General features: G+C 44.2%; 2 protein-coding genes across 4 annotated transcripts in view; one reads left to right on the plus strand and one right to left on the minus strand.

The window, feature by feature from the left end:
- Window positions 1–1406, plus strand: part of FBXO11 (F-box protein 11) — a 78959-nt gene extending 77553 nt beyond the window's left edge. For both annotated transcript variants that reach the window (XM_042789311.1, XM_042789312.1), the window contains exon 23: window positions 64–1406. In XM_042789311.1, the coding sequence (XP_042645245.1) occupies window positions 64–193 (130 nt within the window). In that variant the 3' untranslated portion in view covers window positions 194–1406. The remainder of the gene's footprint in view (window positions 1–63) is intronic.
- Window positions 1373–15631, minus strand: MSH6 (mutS homolog 6). Of its 2 annotated transcripts, none has more exons than XM_042789310.1 (10): window positions 15392–15631; window positions 13848–14050; window positions 11062–11243; window positions 7037–9578; window positions 5424–5689; window positions 4684–4801; window positions 3235–3324; window positions 2433–2587; window positions 2053–2252; window positions 1373–1543 (listed from the first exon to the last, which is right to left on the minus strand). In XM_042789310.1, the coding sequence occupies exons 1-10, from the start codon at window positions 15601–15603 to the stop codon at window positions 1462–1464; spliced, it is 4050 nt and encodes a 1349-aa protein (XP_042645244.1). In that variant the 5' UTR covers window positions 15604–15631; the 3' UTR covers window positions 1373–1461. The 2 variants fall into 2 exon arrangements, with proteins under 2 accessions (XP_042645244.1, XP_042645243.1); XM_042789309.1 differs by having other exon boundaries at window positions 7037–9581.
- Between the last annotated feature and the right edge of the window lie 1160 nt (window positions 15632–16791).

Genomic DNA, 16791 nt, shown 5'->3' on the forward strand with positions numbered 1-16791 from the left:
GAACGTTGAGCAATTTTGACAATGCAAGTAAAGTAGAAACTAAAGAGCTCTCTCTCTTTGTAGGTTTTTCTGTGACTGTGGTGCTGGAACACTGTCTAACCCCTGTACGCTTGCTGGAGAGCCTACACATGATACAGATACACTATATGACTCTGCTCCACCTATAGAATCTAATACATTGCAGCACAACTGAATTCCTTTCAGAAAGAAAGTCCTGCCATTCTAATATCATAACTATTAAAACTTTTTTTTTGGAGGAAGTTATACTTGCCCATTTCTGCAGAAAGAGACTGTATTAAAGCGGATGTGTGAGGTGTTGACACTATGGAGCTCAACCTACCAAAAAAGAAAGTGGCAATATGTTGACTCAGGATAACAGAACTGGGCGTTTTAGCATTACTGTGTAAACAAAGACTTTGAAGGGACAGAAGTGAAGAAAAATAAGCTGCAATTTTGTACAGATACCAACTTCTGAAAGCTGGTGTTTTTACAAGTAGCATTGAAGCGCAGTCCAATTTGCAGTAGTACTATTCTGTAGACAAGCAGCATTCTTTGTTGCTGCCTTTATGGACATGGGTACCAATTGCTTTTGTAACATGGTAAAAAAATGTGAGCTAGCACTTCTGCATTTCTTTTGATTTTTTTAACATTTATTCAGATTGAGAAATATGATTTTAATGCTTTAATCTCATGTAGTTTGTTTCTAATTTCAAGCAAAAAAATCTTATTGTACTTGAATGTGTCCTGTTTTGTTAGCACACCTAGACTTGCTGTAACTGTACTCATGTCCCAGTATGTACGTTCTTTCTATGAAAGAGAAAACACTAATCTTAAATTATATCCAGCAATTTTTCTGGTGTCCTCCGAAGTTAGAATAATCTCCTTCCCTGCCCCAGCAATAGTCTGTACTCAAACCACCCTAACAAAAAAAAAAAAAAAAGCGAGTGTTTTAATGAGACTTCCTAGACTATAATGCACTATAAAACAAAGTACCCATGTAACTAAGTTTTGTGAAAGAAATTTTACTATGTTTTAAAGTACACAGTAGAAAGTCTCCTCAAAACAGTCTTGTATTTTACTCTGTTCATAGTTTTTTTTGAACAGTCTGGACATTACTTACATAACCTGCTGGAAATCACAGCAATTTCCTGCTCTAATGAAGCTGAGACAAGTATATATACAGCCCTATACAGTTTCATAGCTTTTTTCCATTTATGTGTATTGGTGACAGTGGGTAATCAACAGCCTGAAAGTGTATGCATGTACCATAACATCTAGACTTAATATATTGTGGAGTACTCAATAACCATTATGTAGAGGGTAGGTAAGAATTAAAGGGTTTAATTTCCTAGGAAAGACAATGGAAAAATGGTCATTTTTAAAAAATAAAGTTTATTAGATCATAATGTTGTCTGATACCACCTTTTTGAGAAAGCCGCCAGTGCAAAACCACTTGTGTTCTTAGAGATGATCGATCATAGCGGTAAGTTTCCGAACAGCATTTGCATCCCGTGTTGCACCGTCCACCACCAGGCAGAGGTACCTGAGGGAAATAAGGAAGTCAGCTTTGCTGGACCCAGGCCCCACGGGGCAGGGCCTGAGCTTCGCACCACCCAGACACCGTTTCCGGCCCGGTGCAAAGGCTGCCAGCCACCGGCACCGCCTGATGCGGCCGTGGGGGGCTCCCAGTACAGCTGCCACAGCCCCCAGGGCCCCCCAGCAGCCACCAGCACCCGGCTTACTCGGGCATTCCTGCGGTTTAGCTCAGCTCGCAGCCAGCCCAGCACCTCTGTGCAAGTTAAGCTCTTAGCCCTAGGGACTAGCACAGCAACCCAAGGCTTAAAATACTGCGTTGGTCATCATGTCTGCCCTCTTGTAGTCAGGCCTTGGTACTTCCCTCCCTCCCTGCTTCTGAAGCACAGCTGATAGTCACAGAAAGAGCTGGAACTGCCCCCTCTGCTGTGAGACTACGAGCAAAAGCTGCTGCCCAAATTTTAAAATGGATGCCTGCTAAGCAACATGCAACTTCAAAATGAAAAACCAAGGCCATACCTAAATATTCTCAGTGAAAGGGTAGTTTTTTCAAATTCTTTTGCTTTTCTGTGCCCCTTCTGAATAACTTCCTCCGGAATATCCGCAAGCCTTGCTGCATTGAAGCCGTAGCTCTTTGGACATGCGCCTTCAATGAACTTATACAGGAACGTAATTGTTTCCTGGCTTGGATCTTCACACTCATTTTCAACCATGCATGCCTAGAAAGAGTAAGTTACAGGTCAGCGTACATCATACTTACCTACAGACCAATAAATGCCTGAGACATCACATCCTTCTCTCGGGTACGCCTCTGACCGGGTGGAAGGGTACAGAAAAGCACAAGATCAGCCAACCCCGTACGTCAGTGCCGACACCTCGGGCGTCACACTCACACTTACCATGTGGCCCAGCCGCACAGCCGCCGTGTGCGAGTGGTCCTCCACCAGGGAGTGGTAGTGTGTGGAGAACAGAGTCCGACACTTGATCTTCTCTGCAAGTTCTTTCACAACTGCACTCGCTATAGCTGTTCCATCAAAAGTAGCCGTGCCTCTGCCTGGGGAAAAAAAAAAAAAAAAAACAACACACACACACAGAAAAGCTTTGGCATACTCTGGAACCAAAGTGACAAAGTAAACTCAATCCGCTGTTTACTTGCTACTGAAGAGAGAACCCCCCCTTAATCGCTAAGATTAACCAACAGAAGCAAAGCTGCTTCTCTAAAGACAACTGCAATGCATTGCTTGCCATGTATCAATTTGTATTGTTTGTTTTTCTCCCTCCTCACTGTGTGGAGGATTGACAAACAGCAGGGACCAGCAAGAGCCAGCAGCATCACTGGTGTGAAGTGACCTGAGTCTTTGCCCCATAATGATCACGTTCTCTTCTGCATTGCAGAAAAAGACATTCCTGTTCCCTTAAGACTTGCTACTGGTTTCCTAAAGGTTTGCTGCAAGTAATTATGCAAAGGAAAACTCAGCTAGAAATAGGCTAATAATGACTGGGGGGTGGGAGGCATTGTGTTAGTTCCCAGAGCACCTAAATACATGTTTTGGAGAGAATGACATAGGTACTGACCAGTTAGGAGTGTTATGATCAAACAGCCCCTGGGTACTTGGTTGCAATTTTAGACAGCACAACCACTCTACAGCTAGTCTTTAATGTTACATTTAATTTCCATCTGTTACAAAGTATTGTATTTACCCAGTTCATCCACAAGAACAAGGGAATGCTCTGTTGCATGCTGGAGAATGCTGGAAGTCTCACTCAATTCAACAAAGAAGGTACTTTCACCTTTAAAAGAAACAGGGAAAAAAAAAAAAAGCCATGCAGTAGTCAAACACCTGAAAACCACAACTACTGAACCCCCATTTAATCTGCACTAGAGTCTTGGTCAAGCTAAAATGAAACTTAACAGCAAACAGGTGAACAAATACATAAAAGTTTTTTTTTTTCAGCATGAAAATGGTGGGTCTCTATTTGCCAGAAAAAGCAGGTTTTGGTTCCTCGAGAGTAAAGACACAATTAATTTAAGTTTTAGGCCACCTCATCTGTCTGATGTACCAGCTGGACAAAAGCCGGGCACAAAGGATACAAGACAGGGAGAATCTTGTGCCCCTTTTTGCTCTTAAATGCACAAGGCAGGCCTAAGATGTATGGCTTTTCAGTGTGAAAAAGCAAGCAGAAAATCAGACTAATGCTACATTTCTCTAGACCACCTCTCTCCTGCAGGAAGGGCAGTTTTTATTTCTACCGTAAGCACTTAAGTACTTTTCCCTTCTACAGATTTTATTTTGTACTGAAATTAAACAAAACGGTAATTAGTTAGGCAAAGAAAGCCTTAATAAAATTCCCTAGCTGCGAAGAAAAGCCTTGATTTGGGGAAGTGTAAATATTTTTTTTAATTAAGAACTCAGAATGATTCATTTCCAAATTCCTTATGTGCAACAAGTTCAGTAGGCTTAACTCCATTCATATTCACTGACCCACATATTTCAGCAGACAGATCACAGAAAATCTTTACCCTCCTTAAATGAGTTATGATACTACTCTTCTTACCACAAAAAATACTGTGTTTTTCTAGCCCCATGACACTTTGCCTACCACCACAGGCAAACTTTCCCATTCCCGTTGTCTCATCCTCTCCATGAAAGAAACAAAATACTTCCAAGAATTATCAACTACTGCTTCCAAGAAAGTCTGCCTCTCTTCAGTGTCTGACAAAACAATATTTCAGACATAAGGCAGGCATTCAGATTGAAAGAAGGGACCTTGCCAGAAGGTACAAAAACACCTCTGCAACAGCTACCTGAGCATTACTGTCCTATTCCAGAACACTTCGAAAAAGATACCCATGCAAGCAGAACTGTACAATATCCAGGAAGACATTTCTCAGACTTGCATCCCACTGGAAAGCAGGCTTTTCATACTAAAATTCCTTAGAAAGTGATCCCATGTGTCGGTCAAAAATAACAAGCATATCAAATCAAGCATAAGTACAATACTGTTGCTACTCTGAACAATGAGACACGACAAATTAGTTGCCCAGCTTTCCCTGCAAAATCAGTCTATCCCTTTCTAACCTGCCACTCCAAGAAAAGAAACTCACTCAGTGGCAAAGGCACTTTGGACAGCTAGATTTCAGAAACTCACCTGACATAATTCTGTCTGAGGCACCGAGCCTCGTAAATACTCTGTCAATCGGTGTAAGCCTGCAGACTTCAGCAGGTACGTAGCATCCCAGTTGAGCCATTATAACCAGGAGACCAGCCTGCAGAACAAGCATTAAAACATTGAGATTTTTACTATGTGCTTGGAGCTTCAGTTCCACAGAGAACAAGGAAATGAAACTGTATTTCCCCTAAAACAAAGACTAGAGTACATAAAGCTTCCTGCTGTTTTAACAGCCCCAGGCTGCCACATCATCATCTCAAGTAGGACTAAACTATTCCAAGAGCCTTCAAAACACAAGTTATCACAGCAAGCAGCGGTTATAAAGCAAACTCCCTGTTGCTTGCCCAGTTGCCACTGTTCTCTATTTTCATCTTGTTCAAGGTGCAGAAGCATCTTTGCCAGATGATGCCGTGTCCTAGATAAGGCCACTTGAAAAAGCTAAGATATACTCTAGCACTTTTTCCCAACCATCTCTCATAAGAGAAACAAAACTTACTCCTCACTATAGTAAGTAAAAATAGAAAATCTACTATCTAAACATTGGCATTTTCTACCATATTCTATTCAGTCTTTACAGTGTAATTGCTGTACGGTGCTGCACACCCAGCAGACCACTGCTGGGACCTCCTCTGACATTTATAAACAGTCAAGTCGTGCAATTCCTTTATGCAAAGCAGAGGTACTCTGGCACATTCGGTCTTATGTAGACAGTAAATCACCTGTCTCATGAGTGTAGACTTGCCACCCATATTCGGGCCAGTTACTAACACACAGGAAGCTTCACTACTGCTATCTTCATCTTTGCTGCCTATCACGATGTCATTAGGAATAAAATCATCCCCAAAGAAAGTTTTTGTAATGCATGGATGGCGTGAATTTTTAAGTTCCAGGAAGGGAGGAGCACTATCCACAGGGAGCAGAATTACAGGTCGGCACAGTGGTCCATCACCATCTTGACTGTAGTTAGCAAGGGACATCAAGACATCTGTAAGATTAAGAGAAATTCCAGTAAGTCATGCTTTCGCCCTTCTTTATTAATTCACTGGAATGCGTTTACTCATTGAATAGCATTTTTTAAACACAATTTTCCGTTTCCATCCCACTTTCCTGTTGAGGAAAACACCCAGAAGTACTCCAGAAGAAAAAGGTGGGGATATCCACAATGTCTTTCCTCATTCATTCCAGATTTCTACTGATGTCAGAATAAAAATTCTCCCCTTTAGTTTTCAGTTCAAAGGTCTTTAAAATCCACATCAGTTCACTTCAAAAGCTATTTTTAAATGTATAAAATATTATTTTCTTGCATTAACTTTTAACCTGGAGCAACTAAAGAGGAAATCAGCTTCTGTGACAGTGAATTACTTTAAGAATCATAATACTGCTTGAAAGTCGCCAGAATAAATTTATATAAATATTAAAATTCTGTTGGCCTGGCAGAAAGCAGCAGCACAGCCTCCCTCAATTAGCCTAGCTCTAAGGTTCTAAAAGCTGATTACCTACAAAAATGAGACCCATGTTATGTGATTTTAGGGATTTTATGTACACATATTACAGCTGAGCCTGAAAGATGGCTCCTGCTCTACTGAAAACTGGTTCAGTACTTGCCCTGGTACTGTGGTGTAGCTAACGTGACCGCTCCCCAGCTCTCCCAGCCCACGCAGGGAATCTGTTCCTAGACAACACTTGCTGCCCGCCCGCGGCATTCAGAGAGCGCTTTCATTTCTCCCTGGAACAAAGACATCCCAGAGTGCCTCATGCTAGCTGAAAATTCACAGTACAAGAGTACACCAGTCCTGAGAAGGGAATACAGGAGACTCTTCTATCCCAGAAATTTAAGGGAGATTTGGGGAAGTCTTCCTACTAGACTGTCTTCTTCAAGGCAGTGGCAACGACCACTTTTTTAAAGGCTGCTGAGAAAACAGCCTGCTCAGATGGAAAGGAGATGACTAGCAGATTAAGATTTTTATACCTCCATCTGCCTTACTGCCTTCATTTAATAAGAAGCTAGTAATCCATACACGAGAATCCTAGAAGCAGTGAGACAGCCCACCTCAGGCTATGCTGATCTGTGAGAAACACTCAGCTGCACACCTAAAGTCACACAACAGGAATGAAGAAAGAGCTTGCAAACATCAGGACCCAGCAACTGTTCTTGTCAGCTACTGACAGGAAGGTGATCACTGTTAATTATCAACGTTGTTACCACAGCTGGAGTTTTTAAGCTACAAATTACGAGCTGGCAACAAGCCTTTTTTGCTTATCCAGATCAGATTTTGTAATTCACTATGCAAGTGTATTTTTACTCTGTTTCAAAATGAAGAAAATCTCTTACCTAAGACAGCAATGCATTCCACAGCTGTCTGCCAGTCTTTGCTGTTTTTATCGAAGTTGTAGAACAAACGCCTCATACAGTCTTTCAGTGCTGCATCTCTGCGCTCTTCCGCATTAACCATTGCCGCCAGCATCTTCTCTATCTCCTTGGTCCAGTAACGTTTGTAGCCCTTCCTGGTTGACTTCAACTCGTATTCCTCGGGCAAATTACGTGATATTGCACTTTCTGGTATTTCCATTTGGTATCGGTTTTTGCCCGCCCCCCAGTACAGCACAGATTTAAATCCAAGCAGTTTGCGTTGCTTATCCAGGTACTTGTGAAGATCTTCCTCAACAGTTTTAATATCCTGTAGTGCTTTATCATAATCAGGGTCAAAACCTGCCTTTGGAGTAATCACTCCCGTCTTTCGAGCCTGGTTATGATCAAAAGCAGTATCCCACCTTTTAAGCTCTGCACTCAAGTCTGGGAACCGGCCATCTGGATTTTTGGCTTTGTGGGTGACTAGCTGCTTAAGGACTTTAGATTTGAAGTCACTGGCAACTTCTTCCATGACATCGACGATTTCATTCATTACTTTAAACCCCTCTAGCGCAGACAAAAAGTCAGCAATTTTCTTTTTGCTGTATTTGATTTCTTCATAAAAGATGGCCCTGCTGTCAGGATGGTTCTGACTTTTAAGCGGCGACCCAATACTGTGAATTTTGCTGAGCAACCTTTCAAGGTCAGGAAGTTTCTTCAGGTGCTCGCTAACTTCAGACAGTTTATCTGGCACTGCCAGAAGATCCTCAATAGCATCTAAACGATCGTTGATGGATTTAGGATTACAAAGCGGAGCGCAGAGCCACTGTTTGAGGAGTCGCTTCCCAAATGGCGTACAACACGAATCGATCCTTTCCAACAAAGTACCTTCTGTGGTTCCATTAGTTCCGTTCTGCAGGACTTCCAAGTTCATCAGGGTGACTCCATCCAGCACCATCCGCTGGCCAGTTTTGGCAAAGAAACTACCCGAACTCATAGTTTTTGCAGTATCAATATCCACAGGGACATACTCCTCAAAGTTCGCCAGCGATAACAGCTCCTGGTCAATCAGACATTTTTTGAGATAGAAGACACATCCCCCAAGAGCTGACAAAGCTAATTCACTGTTTTCACCAGGAGTTAATCCCAGCGAGTCACTCTCTGATGTCAGAGAGTTGATGACAGAGGGCAGAGAACATCCATTTTCAGAGTTGTGTTTCTCCTTGAAATATCCTTCTTCAAGAAGGACTTTCAGTGTTTTAGATGCATTCCAGAACTGGGAACCAGAGATCAGCCCTTCCTGAATGCAAGAAACAAGCGAGCCCTTCAGTATCTTCTGTGTGTCCGCAGACAGGTTCCCCTTCTCATACAGCACCTGCACCGGAGTGTAATGCGCTACGAGAGTCCTAAACCTCGAACAGTGCCGGTCATCTGAGAACTGGCCTACAAAAAACTTCCCCACTGACGTGTCAACGAAGCAGACCCCATAAACGCGTTGTCCAGAGGAGTCTTCTTTTTCCTTAACAGACAGAAGGTATTTGTTATGGTTCTCGGAGGGATCACAGTCCAGAACACTGTAAGTCTGAGTTCCTTTGGTGATGATTCTGCATATTTCTCGGCGTACAACCTTGTCAAATTTTGTTGGGTGGGCCATTGCCTTGTAGCGCGTTTCCATCATTTCAGGAGTCTCCGTTTGCTCAACACGGGCTATCTTGTAGCCCTTCTGCACCAGAACATCAGAGAATCTGCCAAATGCAGTTTCCGGAAAACCTGAATGGGCCCAAGTACCCTTCATAAAGATCAGGCCCAACTCATTGACGCCAGTGACTGCATCCATGTGATACAACTCATAGAATTTTCCAACTTTGTAGAAAATCACAGCATCGAAGTTTTGACTTTTCAGCTGCCACCACCTCCGCATTCCTGGCGTACACTTGTTGAGATAGTCCTCGGGTACATACAGAGTACACGGGTCATAATCAGGGTCGCCCTGCCGCCTCCTGTGCGCGTCTTTCCTTCTCCCTTCCTGCAGCCAATCAAGCTTCTCATGTTCCCACAGTGCGAAGCCACTGGCGCCTCCACTGCAAGCGTTCGCTTGAGATTCAAAACTTTCAGGTGCTGCAAATGATGTCAGCTTAGACTTGGCTTCTAAAGAAATTGTTGCTGCTCTTTTGGGCGTTTCAGAACATTCATTTTCTAAGCTCCTCCTTTTAGCAGGCTTGTTTACCTCTCTTCTCTTCCGTTTAGAAGGGACTTTTACTGGACTTTCTGCAACACTCTCTGCATCTGTCTCTGTGTCGGTAGATTCATTTTCATCCACACCACTACTAGCCTCCTCGCTGCTTGCCGCTTCTTTCACGTCAGGCTTGAACTCCACGTCAGAGCCATCACGATCACTGTCAGAATCCAACACTCTTCTTCTTTTGGCTTTTATGGCACTTTCCCTGATTGTTACTCGCTTATTATTCTTCACGTCCTCCTCACTATTGCAGTCATCACTGTTGTCTGAGGCACTTTCACTCATCTGCTGGAAAAATAAATTATTTTACCTACAGAAAATTCTAGCTACAAAGTAAAGTATCACTGCTCCAAAAAGAAGTGCAAAAATGTGCAATAATGCAGTAGCTGTAATAGTTGAAGCAAGAGACGGCAGAGCCACAGACGATTCCATTTACCTTCACACACTTTTTTTTCTGGATAATGTACTATCACAGGTCAGTGGCATAATTACTCCTCTGTTCTTTACAGCCTCATTCATTACTTTGAATAAGTGATGCTGATGAAAGAAACATTTAAACAGGACAAAAGGCATATGGTACATGAAATTCAGCACAAAGGAAAAATGCCTCCATAAGCTCTGTAATTTTTTCCTACTAACCGACGTCAGAAATGCGATTGGGTTTTGCAGCCTTTCAGTACTAGCCTATGTGAATTTTGCCCATGTTTTTTGTGGATTTTTTTTTTTGTGTTTGTGTTTAGGGGTTTTTTGTTTTGTTTGTTTTTGAGTTAACTACCTATTTCTACCTACAAACATACTACCTTATAGTAATTTCTAAGAAAATCATGCATATTTAGGGGAAAGAAAAGAAACTCCATTATTTGCCTTTTCAGCCTGAAACTTCAAGAACTCCAGCACCAGGCTGTAAAAAAAAAACAGCAGTGGAGGGACTGTCATGAGTACAAAGTGCCAGTGCCCACCGCACAGTTGCCATGAACATAACTCAATGCTTGAAGTGGCACCTGCCCTCGGGTCAGCGTCATGCTGGAGAAAGAGCAGATGGGCCACGCTGACAGAGGAGGCAAGGAAAATCTCTATCACACTGACAGTTTTCTCATACCATTCCTTTCCAAAGAAATATCCTCCAATGCATATGGTGGTACTGAAATAACACTTGAATCATTCACAACACAACATGAATACAATACAACAAAAGATCTTTTTAGTTATGCCACCAACAGACTGGTGTCAATAGTACAAGAATTTGTATTTTAGTGCTGTTCTGCAAGATGAGGGCAGGCTCCAATAATCCAGATTTAACATCTTAAGATGAATACTCAAAGTTAGAAATTTCTACATTATGACAAATTAAAACTTCAGATTTAACTCAGGGGAACTTGGAATATGAAAAGTAGGTAGAAAAAAATAATAAGATGCACCAGAAAAACACCACCATCTCACTTTATGAATGAGAAAGTGGGTGACCTGGGTAATCCAGTGAACAATCAATGAAGAGAAAGAAGTTAAGTAACTTCAGAGGTCAGTCCTTACTATACAGAACTCCAGAGTTGATAGACTTTTCCCTCCAACTAGAAAAGCAGAAAGACCAGCGTATGACCTGACAACACAGAAGCGGTACAAAACAAGACATATGGATACATATGCACAGCAGATAAGCTGTGATTACTGTGCCAGAGAACTGCATAATATTCTGTGCTTGGTTCCAAGAGCCAGCTTCTAAAGTTCTAGCACTATTTCTGAAAATCACAGCAAGTATGAAAAATTTTACCTCCATTTCCTCCTCTTCCTCCTCCTCCTCCTCTGTGTCTGAAGGTTCACTGCATACTGCCAGTTCGAGCCGCTTAGTTTTATCTTTACTCATTGCATCGTCAGCTAGCACCATTGCTCTTTTAATTTCAGGCTTTGTACTATAAAACATCCCTCCCTTCAATGTCTCCCCATCTGATGAACCTGGAAAACCACAAATAATTTTTCAGAAACTGAAGTTAATCTAGCATTTAGCCAGTCCTTTAATTAGTATTCAGACAACTAGTATAATTATCTAACATTCTGCATTGTTAGCAGTCATTCCAACCAGGTCCTAAATATAGCAGCCCATCACTCATTCCGCCTAATAAGCTACCCCTAGAGAAAGTCTAAACACTCACAAATGTAATGCCTACCTAGGACATGAACGCCTGAAGAACTGCTTCTATTTCTGTGACTCATCACATCTGAATACTTCTAAGCTAAGCTCTGATCACCCTCACACCAACTAGGGTCACTACTGAAAAGCACCACTTTGTACTAGCAGCACAGCACACCCGACTGAGACCGCACAGCTATTTCAGCCACGATGGCTAAGTTCAACCATAAAGTTATCTTCGAGTTATGGGCAGTCACCTATGACAAAGACCTCCTGGCTAAAGCTCTGCTGGTCATTCAAACCGCTCCTGTAAGTGTGGTAAGGCATCCAGACCCAACACCAACCTACCAGCCAGATTAGCCGATCACCAACCACGCTGGCAATTTACCCTGACGCTGCAGGGTATCAAGCAAAGCCTACTATTATTAACCACACCATCCCACGTCCTCTTTCACATCCCTTGAGCACCACAGTTCCTCCTTCCACTACCTGTATGTAAACACAAAACCAAAGCCAACCAATCTACAGCCTGATTTCTAGACAGGGTCCCCAAAGATGCTGAGATTCATCTTAATGCCATGCTCGGGAAGTGAATGGTATATGTAACATATTATATATTCAACTTGGGGAAAGAAAGAAGGGGGACGTAAGAGTACACTACAGATGGGGAAGAGCAATTCCTTTTTCTACTCTCACAAGTTTAGCTAGCTGCATATGACAGTAGGATCTGCTTGAATAGGTCCTCACACCCGCTCTTGTGAATCCCTTCACACACGGCCACTGACTGAAGCTTCAGCTCTAAGCCAACAGTAGACAAAAGGCAGCTGATTTGTAGGAGGCCAGCCATCTCAGAAATAATCCAGAGTTCTTTCTCACATTGATTTTTTGAGCTTGCAGTACCAAAGTATGGAGTTTCAAGTAGCTGCTTCTACAGCACAAATGCAACACTTTAACAAATCAGATCTCCATTTTAGTTTTGCAAACAGTGAGACTATCTAAAAATATTTTGCATTTAATAGTGACAATTTAACAACGGCAGGAGAAAGATACCGTATAATTTAGCTGCATGCTTATGTGTGCAATACCTGCATATTCACTTAACCAACTTGTATGTAACTCCACTTCTTGCATGCCCAACTGTCAGAAGTCTAGCCCTGTCCTGTCTAGGTTTATTCAGTTACAAACAATAACACAATGTAAGAAACTTCTCCATTTTCCTACCCAAAGACTCCAACGCTCTTACCCTGTACACACTGATGCTTTTTGTCTGAATTTAAAAGCAAAGCATTTAAAATTCTTTTTACTCTGTTCTGCATTAACCACACCTCTGGTAGACAGGCCAAGTGTTTCTGTGCTTACACATTTTGAACACTTCTTATTTTTCTGCAATTTTCTTTTGGTAAACATACCACTTCCCCTTACCTGTATTTGCTTCTAAGTGCAACCCCGAGCCGTTAAAATGTATTCGATTCTTTTAAAATACCTTCAGGAAAGATACCTATAAACTATGGACCAATTCACTTAGATGACTACATGATCACATGAGATGGAACTCTGACTTGTAAAAAGAATTGTTTCACTGATATACGCAAATCCTACAGTGTTATCAAAAATACCACCCAATATTTACACCCAAAGTACTTGTCTGACTAACAAGACAGTTTACAGCAACATCATTTACACATGACAATTTACAGCCAATGACTTATAGTTTTCAGCAACAGTAAAATTGTAAGACAAGGGGAAAACAGATCATGTTTATTAGTAAGGTGAGCTTGATTATGGAAAATATTGGTTTAATTCTTGATTGCATTTGATTTTCATTAGATAAGTCATTCTTTCAGGATGACTAACACCAACTCTGCTCTGAAACTACAAGCACTACCCTTACACTCTGAATTCTCAAGTTACATATTTTATTAACAAAACTGTACTGCATGGCTTAAAAGAAATAACATCACAGTTAAATTAATTTTAGTTACCTAACGTCCTGTGCCTAGTCTTTTGATTCTGGACAAACAATAGTTCCCAAATAGCTGCTTAAAAAGTGGGTTTGACATTCCTAATATTTTAAGGATTTCAGGGCTAAAAATTTAAATAGTGGATTTATCTTTTACATCTTTTTTTATATTGATGGCACAAATAAAGGAAAAAACTTAGAAGCAAGCTTTAAGTTTGTGTTCTAATCTAATAAACAAGATGGCTTAGCATTTTATGTTTAAAGAACTGTATAGCCATAAATACACCTGTAACATTCAAAAACTTGCTTTCTCTAACTTAGGAAGGACAAAACATGCTTTCCTACTCGATACTAATCTTGGGTTTGCTGCTCTTTCTCTGTGGAGAATACCATACCCATGGCTCCACGCCTATTTTTCCAAAACAAGTAGCATATTTCCATTTCAAAAAGTTTTATTTGTATCTCTTACCTTTATATGGCCTCAGATATTTAATACTGACCCAGCCCCTTGTAGGGCTGTCGTCAAAAAACTGCACGTGGACACGAGTGGATTTCCCTTTTCCTCTGACTATTGTTCCTTCAGTTGGATGGTTGTATATGAGACACGGCCACCAAGGATAGCCTTCCATCTTGGCCCAGACCAAGTCACCAGGTGAATACCCACAGGGGACACTGCAAAGACAAGAGATGTGTCATGTAAGGAACACAAACATTTAAAACAGCTCTCTTCATAAACATAACTGCACACCACTTCTGAGCAGCTTGTCCTCTGAAGGTCTTGGAAGGCTTCTAGGGGATGGAACCTGGATTATACAGTCCTTCTCTACCAATGTTGATACAACTCTTACATGATTTTTCGGATTTGCTCCTCCAAATTCTACCGGATCCCCACAGAGACAGAACTTTATAGTCACAGAAGACTGGCTGAGGTCCAAAGGGACCTCTGGAGGTCACCTTGTCCAACCCGCTGCTCAAGCAGGGCCAGCAAGAGCCACAGGTAACCAGACTCTTATTGGATTTATTAAGGGTGGGGACGAGAGTAACTGGGTCTAACCAGATGTTAAAAGAAACAGATTACAGACTACATATTGTGAATTGTCAACCTGCAAAACTAAGACAAGCTTTCCCATAGAGACTAATTCTCAACAGGGCACCCAAAGGAAATGAGGAGGAGTTCAAAAAACCCTCAAGCTACAAAAAAAGAAAAGTGACTGAATAAAAATTCTGTCTCCGCTGCAAAGCACCTGGTGCAGCTTTTGTTTGCTCTCCCCTTCTGCCCCGAGATTTCAGCCCAGCCACTGCCAGACTGTGGGAATGACTGGGGGCATTCCTGCGGGCTGCGACAGCCAGCGCTCGGGACGCTTACCATCAGGATACAGAGCAGAAAGGAAATTCAGGCACGAGTGAAAAAGAGCAAAACAACAACAACAAAAAAAAAAAAAAAAAAAAAAAAAAACACACAAAAACGTGTTTCAGAACAGGAAAAACTAAAAATAAGATCCCCTCTCGTCAGCTGTCGGCGTTATCCCGCCGGCGGCCCTACCCCGCCTCCCCGAACGCCGGCTGGGGCAGCAGGCCGCCGGCCTGCAGCACCAAACGCCGCTCTGGGGGGGCCAAACCCACCCCCCACATACACCCCCCCACACCCGGCGGTTCCCCCCGGGCCCCCGCCCCAGCGGCACGGCTCCCACCCGCGGCGTGAGGCGCCCAGAGGCGCGGGGCTGGCGCCGGGCAGGCCGCGGCGGGCCCGGCCGGACACCGTCTCCCGGGGGGGGGGGTGGGATGTGTTGCGGTGGGGGGGGGGGGGCACGGACAGGACGTACGAGGAGGGGGGCACCGGCGCCCCGAGGGGTCCCGCGCCAACCGCCACCGGCGCCAGCACCTGCCCCACCCCCCCCCCCCCAAGCAGCGGCCCGCGGGCGCTGTCGCTCCTGCCCCCCCCCCCCGCCCCCCACTCCCGTCACGCAGGCCGCGCTCTCACCATCTCCCTTCCCGCCCCCCCCCCGCCGTTACCTGGGGGTCTCGGCGGCCGCGCCGCCCCCTCCGCCCTTCTTCTTCTCCCCCCGCTCCCGCTGCCGGGGCGCGGCTCTGCCCGGCGCGCCGTTGCCCGCCGCGGCCTGGCGGCCATCCCGGGCCCCCTCGCCGGCCGGCGGGGCCGGGGCCGGGGCCGGGGCCGGGGCCGGGGCCCTGGGGAAGAAGCGGAGCAGGGTGCTCTGCCGAGACATGGCCGCGGCGGGAAGCGCAGGGACAACCCGCCGCCAAACAAGCGCGCGCGCGCGCCACAAGACCGCCACGCCACGCCCCTGGGCGTGGCCGGACCCGCCCCACCCGCCCGCCGCGGGCTCTTCCCGCAAAACCACCCTGAGGGAAGGGGGAGCTGTGGCGGGAAACTTCCTTTCCTGCCTCTGCAGCAGGGGGGTGAGGGCAGCGCTGTGGCGGTGAAAGCGCTGTGGCGGGAAAAGCGCCGTGGCGGGAAAAGCGCAGGCCAGGCTTGGGCTGCACGGTGTAGTCGCAGTTCGGGGCTGTCTTCCCCCTCGGGTGCGCAGGGGAGCAGCTAAAATGACAGGTTCTCTTCCTCGTCTCTTCCTACATGTTTGTGAGGTTTTATTTCTTCATGTTCACAGGCGAGGCTCTGTCCTTAAAAGGAATTTTTTGATGCATTAGAACACGATCCACTTCATGGTTCTTAACTGTTGTGCTTAAGCTACAGTTTTACAGAGAAAAACAAAAAGGAAGACGTTTTTATCAGCATAAATTCAGAGGAAAAGTCTGTTAGCATAACTTTCTCTTTCACGGAAATTGCTGCTTAATATTACGAGCCAAAACCTCTCCCGCCGTTCAGCACAACGGTAGCCAAAAATGAGAACGGCGCGCTCCCACCGCCCGTAAAAAAAAGTAGAGCTGCAAGGTGGGGGTTTGGCCACGAGAGGTCATGCAAACCCAAACGATACCGAAGGACTTTACAAGCGCGTTCCTTCCGAAAGAATTATTTCCGTTTAATTTCAAAGCATAACTTCCGTTTAATTTATCATCTACTGCTTTCATAAACAATCTGAGGTGTCCTCAGCTGCACACACCTCAGACTGAGGTAGAAGAACAGCTGCATTTAGTTTCCAGGGAGTAGCCCGGGGGGGTTGCAAAGCACATGGGCTGTGAAGTGCTTGAAGTGGAACGGGCAGCAGGATAACCCCCTCGGCAGCTATTGCCGTTCCTGTCAAAAACACTTGCCAGGACTGGTACCTGCACAAATGTTTGGGTAGCGCATTTTTGTCAACTGTCTGCAGGAAATAGACAACCGTGTTTTAATTTGTAACAGTCTGGAAAATTACACACTGATCGTCCATCTGGCAGGTAGAAGTAGGGAGATGGGCTGAGGCAGGGAGAGGAAAAACTTGGGAGAATGCTGAAAGAAG

The sequence above is a fragment of the Tyto alba genome, unplaced genomic scaffold, assembly GCF_018691265.1.
Source record: "Tyto alba isolate M040663 unplaced genomic scaffold, T.alba_DEE_v4.0 Super-Scaffold_16, whole genome shotgun sequence".
NCBI classification, from domain to species: Eukaryota; Metazoa; Chordata; class Aves; order Strigiformes; family Tytonidae; genus Tyto; species Tyto alba.